The sequence below is a fragment of the Zea mays genome, chromosome 1, assembly GCF_902167145.1.
Source record: "Zea mays cultivar B73 chromosome 1, Zm-B73-REFERENCE-NAM-5.0, whole genome shotgun sequence".
In the NCBI taxonomy this organism is placed as follows: Eukaryota; Viridiplantae; Streptophyta; class Magnoliopsida; order Poales; family Poaceae; genus Zea; species Zea mays.
In genome coordinates, this window is record NC_050096.1 from 141,132,295 (window position 1) to 141,139,638 (window position 7,344).

Consider the following 7,344-nt stretch of genomic DNA (forward strand, 5'->3'; position numbering starts at 1 on the left):
AGGTTTGACGAATGCGCCAGCCTACTTCATGTACCTAATGAACAGTGTGTTCATGGACTACCTCGACAAGTTCGTAGTAGCGTTCATTGATGACATTCTTATATGTTCCCAGAATGAACAAGAACATGAGGAGCATTTGAGGAAAGTACTTCAGAGGCTACGAGATTGGCAGCTGTATGCTAAGCTTAGCAAGTGCGAGTTCTGGATCAGTGAAGTCCTATTTTTGGGTCACATTATTTCTTGGACTGGAAAGCACCAAAAGATGTCCGAGGAATCAAGAGTTTCATCGGAATGGCTGGTTAATATCAACGTTTCATTGAAGGTTTCTCCAAGATTGCCAGACCAATGACAGCATTGTTGGCAAAGAAGGTTGAGTTCAAGTGGACCCCAGCATGCCAGAAGTCCTTTGGGACATTGAAGGAGAAGTTGACAACGACACAGTACTGATTCTGCTAGATGTTCACAAGCCGTTCTCAGTGTATTGCGATGCTTCGTATACCGGACTGGGATGTGTGTTGATGCAGGAAGGGAGAGTAGTGGCATACTCGTCCCAACAGTTGAAGATTCATGAGAAGAATTATCCTACTCATGATTTGGAATTAGCAGCCGGGGTTCATGCATTAAAGACCTGGAGACATTATCTTTATGGGCAGAAGTGTGATATCTACACGGACCACAAGAGCCTCAAGTACATATTCACTCAGTCAGAGTTAAACATGAGACAGAGAAGATGGCTAGAATTGATCAAAGATTATGAGCTGGAGATTCATTATCACCCAGGCAAAGCGAATGTGGTTGCAGATGCTCTGAGTAGAAAGAGTCAAGTTAATATGTTGGTCGCTTACCCGATGCCGTATGAGCTAGCGAAGGAGTTCGACAGATTGAGTCTTAGATTTCTGAACAACACTCAAGGAGTGACAATTGAGTTGGGACCCACCCTAGAGCAAGATATCAGAAAAGGTCAGAATGATGATGAGAAGATCAATGAGATCCAGCAGTTGATCATGGATGGAAAAGGCAAGGATTTCCATGAAGATGCAGAAGGAGTGGTATGGTTCAAGGATAGATTGTGTGTTCCCGACATCAAATCGATCCGGGAACTGATTCTCAAGGAAGCCCATGAGACAACATACTCTATACACCCTGGTAGTGAGAAGATGTACCAAGACCTGAAGAAAAGATTCTGGTGGTACGATATGAAAAGAGAAATAGCAGAGTATGTGGCTGTATGTGACAGTTGTCAGAGGATTAAAGCAGAACATCAGAAACATGCAGGTTTGTTGCAACCGTTGCAGATTCCTCAGTGGAAATGGGATGAGATCGGAATGGACTTTATAGTCGGTTTGCCCCGCACTCGTACTGATTATGACTCCATCTGGGTAGTAGTGGACCGTTTGATAAAGGCGGTCCATTTCATACCAGTCAAGACCACCTACAACAGTGCGGTGTTAGCCGAACTATGCATGGCTCGGATTGTGTGCTTGCATGGCGTTCGAAGAAGATAGTATCAGATAGAGGCACCCAATTCACCTCTCATTTTTTACAGCAGTTGCATGAAGCTTTAGGCACACACTTGAAGTTCAGCTCAACTTATCACCCACAGACAGATGGTCAAATAGAGAGAACCAATCAAATTCTGGAGGATATGTTGAGGGCTTGTGCTTTGCAAGATAAGATAGGTTGGGACAAGAGATTACCATATGCATAATTCTCTTACAACAACAGCTACCAAGCCAGTTTGAAGATGTCACCATTCGAAGCGCTCTATGGGAGGAATTGCAGAACTCCATTGCATTGGGACCAACCTGGTGAAAGACAGGTGTTCGGTCCAGATATTTTGCTTGAAGCCGAAGAGAACATCAGAATGGTCCGAGAGAATTTAAAGGCAGCACAGTCCAGACAACGAAGCTAAGCTGACACCAGAAGAAGGGAACTCAGTTTCGAAGTGGGAGACTATGTCTACTTAAAAGTTTCACCCATTAGAGGAACCAAAAGGTTTGGAGTCAAAGGCAAGCTAGCACCTCGTTATATTGGGCCATATAAGATTCAAGCAAGACGTGGAGAAGTGGATTATCAACTCAGCTTACCGGAGAATCTGTTCGCTGTGCATGATGTGTTCCATGTGTCTGAGTTAAAGAAATGCTTGAGAGTGCCAGAGGAGCAGTTGCCAGTAGAGGATCATTAAGTTCAAGAGGACCTGACCTATATTGAGAAGTCAACTCAAATTCTGGAGACAGCAGATCGGGTCACCCAGAGAAGTACCATCAGGATGTGCAAAGTCAAATGGGGTCACCACTCAGAAGAAGAAACAACCTGGGAAAGAGAAGATGATTTGAAAGCCAAGTACCCTGAGCTCTTTTCTAGCCAGCCCTGAATCTCGAGTGCGAGATTCTTTTAAGTGGGATAGGACTGTAACACCCTGATTTTGGGGGTATAAAATTTCTTTCTAATTATCACCCAAAATCATGTGTTACTCTTCCTTTTCTCACTCTAGGCTTTCTCTCTCTCTCTAGATTCTTTCTCTCTTTTTCCTTTTTATTAGAAATAGCTTTAACTGGTGGAGGTTAATTATTTATTTTTATGAAAACCTTATGAGTCATGACATGTTGCATCATGCTGAGCTTAAAATATTCTTTGAAGTGTTGCACAAGTTTGAATTTATTTGAATTTGAAACCTAGTTTGAATTTGGATTTGAAAACCCTATAGAAAAAGAAATAGAAAAGGAATTAGAAAATCTAGAGAAAAAGAAAAGGAGAAAGCAGCCCAGCCGGCCCACTAAGCCCAGCCAGGCCACGCGCCCGCGCCGCCTGACAGGCGGACCCCACCTGTCAGTGGCGGTTCTCCCTCGTGCGCGCCCTCCCTCTCTCGCTCGCTGCCTAGTGGGGCCGACCTGTTGGCGCCAGTTTCCTTCGCCCGTTCGCTCTCTCTCTCTCTCTCTATGTGTCTGATGGGCCCAGTTCACCAGAGCCGAGCCATTGCCCCCGCGCGTCCCCTTTTCTCTCTCTACGCCGTGGGCCTGCCTTGTCAGTTCCGCCTTCCCCGCTCTCGCCGTGGACCGGCGAGTGTGCACTCACGCACGTCGCCGGGTTTCTCGGCCATGACGCCCGCCCACGCGTCCAGCTCCCTTCATAGAGCCCCGCCAGTGCCCCGCGCACACCCCTCACCTCATTCCGCATAGCTTCGCCCTCTCTCGCGCTCTGCCCACGCCGCCAGCCGCCGTCGGAGACCCGCGCCCGGGTTCCCGACCATCCAGCTCGCCGAAGACCGCTCCAAGCCTCCCCAAGCTCTGCCCCAAGGTGAGACACCCGTCCTCGTGCCCAATTTCCTCTATTGCGCCCTATGCTACGCTAATTTCACCTTTGCCGGTGCTCGGCCACGGCGGTCCGCCGTGCTCGCGCGGTGGCCAGCCAATTTAGCCTAGTCTAGTTCATCGGAGTAGGTCCCTGTATCTCCCCTGCCTCTCCTGAAGCTAGCCTAGGCCTTAGCGCGCCTTAAGTCCCCTCCTCGTGGCTGGAATCGCTCACCGGAGTTTCTCCGGCCCGCCCGAGACTCTGTCACGACCGTTCTCCCCTCTCTGCCCGTGGATTCATGGCCTCTTCCCCGCCATTGAGTTCGTCGTGGCGCCCTCTTCCCCTCTACCCAACTCTAGCGACCCCGGAGCCACCCTAGCTTGCGCCAGCCTTGTGACGGAACCTCCCAAGTCATTAGGCCCACCTACAGTTGTCCTTGTCCAATAGACCTCATACAACCCTGTAGGTGCCACTTAATCACTTGACAAGTTCGGTATCTGCTTTTCTTACCTTTCCCAAGAGCGTTTCACCCGTCACGCAGACATTACAAGCATCGGAGTTACGAGAATGTGGAAGCAATTATATGAACTTACCTTTATTTAAAAGTAAAATAGAGTTGAATATTTATAGACCAGAATATAACCTATGAGTGGATAGTATTATTATTACAAAACCAAGGGAGGCAAAAACCCCTCCCATTAAGTTTTAAACAAAAGTTCTTATGGAGGAACCCTTCCTCCTGCAACTTTACTTTTGGTTTTCTTCTTTTGTGACCACCTTGGAATAGAAACAACAAAAGTTTGTTGCTTCTTCACCTAAAAACAATAGGGAATAAAACCCTGAGTATGGAATTACTCAGCAAGACTTACCCGACTAAAGAAAAGACTCTCAAGGGTATGCTGGTTATAAGGGAGTCAAGGTAAGGTTTCTCAATGATCAAAGACTCTGTTTTGCAGAGATGCTTACTAAAAGTGGATCCTTAAAAATTCAATTTTATTGTCAGGTTAGGTACAATTACCTGCATCTAGAGTTCTTTCTACCCTAAATCAATCACTTGACCTGCACTAGCCAATTTCTTAACAACCCTTTATCTTTACTGGATTTCTACGTATAGGTCAGTGACCAAGTCTTCATAACTGCGAAGGTACGGCGATCCGAATCGATTATACTCAGCTGAGGATCTCCAATCACACGACATATGTAGCACTTAACCCTTGCATATGTCAACTCGCCACCGGGGTTCTTAAGACCAGATCAGGTTCACGTCAACCGAGAGCACAGATACACCACCGTCCAGCCTCTTGCCACGGAGGGTACACGCTACTCTCGCCATCGCTCCACTCCCATTGCGTGTTATCTTATTCTGGCCTTAGTCTGCCCGAGGCAAAGCTTACCCATGACAAGGCATGTGACCAGTTAAAGGGTCCTCGGTCAGCAGGCCTACATCGAGACGGTCCTTAATCGACTCAGACGGAGACACTACACCGAGACTCCTTTCCCGTGCAAGTCACCGCCCGGTCTCAGCTTAATCATTTCAAACCCAAAGTTTGGTACCTGGCAGAGGTACATCTTTTCCGATGTTGTACCCATCACGGCCATGATGGATCCACCATCAAGTTTTATTTTCGAAAACATCCCACCCACTTTTGCCACATCATCTTTTGTAAAAACAAAACATTTTGTTTTTCTAAAGCAAGGCTAAGCATCAAAAATCTTTTTTGTAAAACAGGGATTTCAAGGAAGGTAATCAAATCCAAGGAAGGTAATGCAGAAATTGTTTTAGCAATCAACTCCTATCACTTAATGCATCAAACAAGTGAAAAAGATTTTTAAAACACAAGGAGGTGACAAATGCACCGGGGCTTGCCTGAAGGAACACTAGGTTAGTGTTTGTTAGACGACGACCACTTGATAATCATCCTTGGTCGAGCACTTGATCAGGCAGGTTCGTCCATCAGCATCATCATACGGAGTAGCCCGCGCTTGGGGTCGACTTGGGTCATCTTCCGCATACGCGATTATTTATCATACCTCATGAGATGCACGATGCACATGTATGAGCACGAGTATACATAGTACGAGATAAATAATCTACGCTAAAAAGGACGAAACACTTAAAAACAAGCAGTAAGCATCATGGATATCACAGTAGGGCATCGACTACATCCATTAACCAAATTGATACTAGAACATCTATTTTTATTTCTAACTTTTTATTAACTCTATAAACTATGTATCCTAATTAACTTGATTTACTGAATTATCTAAATCGTTCATCACAATATACGCATGCTAAATTACTAACATTTATTGAGACCAATAATTCTATTTAATCTATCTTTCGCATTCCTAACTCCATCGTGCTTCACATATATTTAATCCTACCGTGACACAACTGCTTCAAAATCATAAAAATAAGCATATCACATTCATCGAACTACTTTAATAATCAAGCTAACGAAAATTTTGAATCGGCTTACCATTCTAAATCTGACGGACTATCCGCAAACACGGCAAGGGTTCTGATTCAGCTCTGGTGTCGAGCACTTGGGGAATATCACGCTGTTGGCCTCCGTCTTCACCCGACTCTTGGGATTCTTGATGACGCATGGATCGACGACAACCTTCGATTGAAGTCTCCGACCAAGCACTTGATAAGCGATGCACAGGTACCTCACTTATTTTTGCCTAACGTCCGGGATTTGGGGTTCGACGAGATCGAGCAGGGAAGAACGAGGTTCGACAAGCTTGACGACGATACGAGAGGGTAACGTATATAAAGCTGTATGTTTGACGAGCTGACGCAAGTGACAGAGACAGTCACGTATGGCAGCAGTACGTTGACAGTCTATGGATTTAGGTGTTTTATCGAATAAGCGGGATGCGAGGAGCCAAACAATTACTTGAACATGGTCGATGGCGAGGTCTGCCGGGAGTGAATATCGGCACACGACGCGGCACGACAAACGCGCATAGCTTCAAAATCACGCGTGCGAGACCCTACTACTGTGCGATGCGCATTAGGAACAAGCGCACGCGGTAGCGAACACGGTCAACGAGCCTAACCACATAGGGCTAAACGACGAACGCATTTGGCAAGGTCGACGACGCGACGGGAATTAAGACCCAGCGAAGAAAACTCGCGCGCGCGACACAGGAAGGTTAGCTGGGCGGGCGCATCCAAAAGCTTCAACGACGGCACGAGCACAGAGGATTGGGCGAGCTGCGCGCGGCAGAGAGAAACTCGGCCGGCGCAGGGCACCATGGCCGGATGGGGAGCACGCCGGCGAGCTCACGCGGCGCGCAGGGAATCCGACCAGGGCGCGCGACAGGCTGGCGAGGGAATGGAGCAGGGTCTGAGCAGAACACAAAGAAACTCCAGGAGAGAGAAGCTGCTAGACAGAGGGAGCTACGGCGCTGGTGCAGGGATCTGGCAGCATGCGCAGGAAGCTCGACCATGGGGAGCGGATAGAGCTCGGCGAGCAGAGGGGCTGGGCGAACTGCGGCGCGCAGAGAAACTTGGCCGGGCGCAGGAGCTGTAGCCGCACGGCAGGGAGAGCTCCGGCGAGCACAGGAATTTGAGCGCGCCAGCAGGGAGAGAAGACGCGCAGAGGAACTCGGTAGCGAGAGCAGAGCAGGGGCTGAGCTCGCGACCATGGAGGGATCTCGGCCGGTCGGACAGGGAGCCATGGGAGAGGGAACCGGACGCGCCATGACTGGAGCTGGGAGCTTCGGTCGGATGGAAGGGGAAGCACGACGCGTGGTACTAGAAAAAAAAACTGAGCCGGCCGACCGGACCTGGGACTAGGTGGCTTCGGCCAGGGAACAGGCGCGCCGGCAGGGGAAGGCCAGGAGCGAGCGAGCTAGGGAGATAAATACCACCGAACGACGGCGGGATATTTCTGAAGCTGAGCGGTGGCAACCGGCGAGCTGTGCCCACAGCAAATGTCCACGCGCGATGACGAGAGAAAAATCTTGAGGGGGTGTTTGGTTATGTGGACTAAAGTTTAGCCCGGGTCACATCAAACGTTTGACATTTAAATAGGAGTATGA

At 48.3% G+C, this 7,344-nt stretch overlaps 1 protein-coding gene across 1 annotated transcript; it reads right to left on the reverse strand.

Annotated features, from left to right (window-relative positions):
* Positions 1-6,480: 6,480 nt before the first annotated feature.
* Positions 6,481-7,005, reverse strand: LOC109943272 (uncharacterized). Its single transcript, XM_020546175.1, has one exon. The coding sequence runs from the start codon at positions 7,003-7,005 to the stop codon at positions 6,481-6,483; it is 525 nt and encodes a 174-aa protein (XP_020401764.1).
* Between the last annotated feature and the right edge of the window lie 339 nt (positions 7,006-7,344).

What these genes read in the sequence shown, in the direction of transcription:
- LOC109943272 (XM_020546175.1), bottom strand. Translation starts at nt 7,005, where the DNA reads ATGGCGCGTCCGGTTCCCTCTCCCATGGCTCCCTGTCCGACCGGCCGA.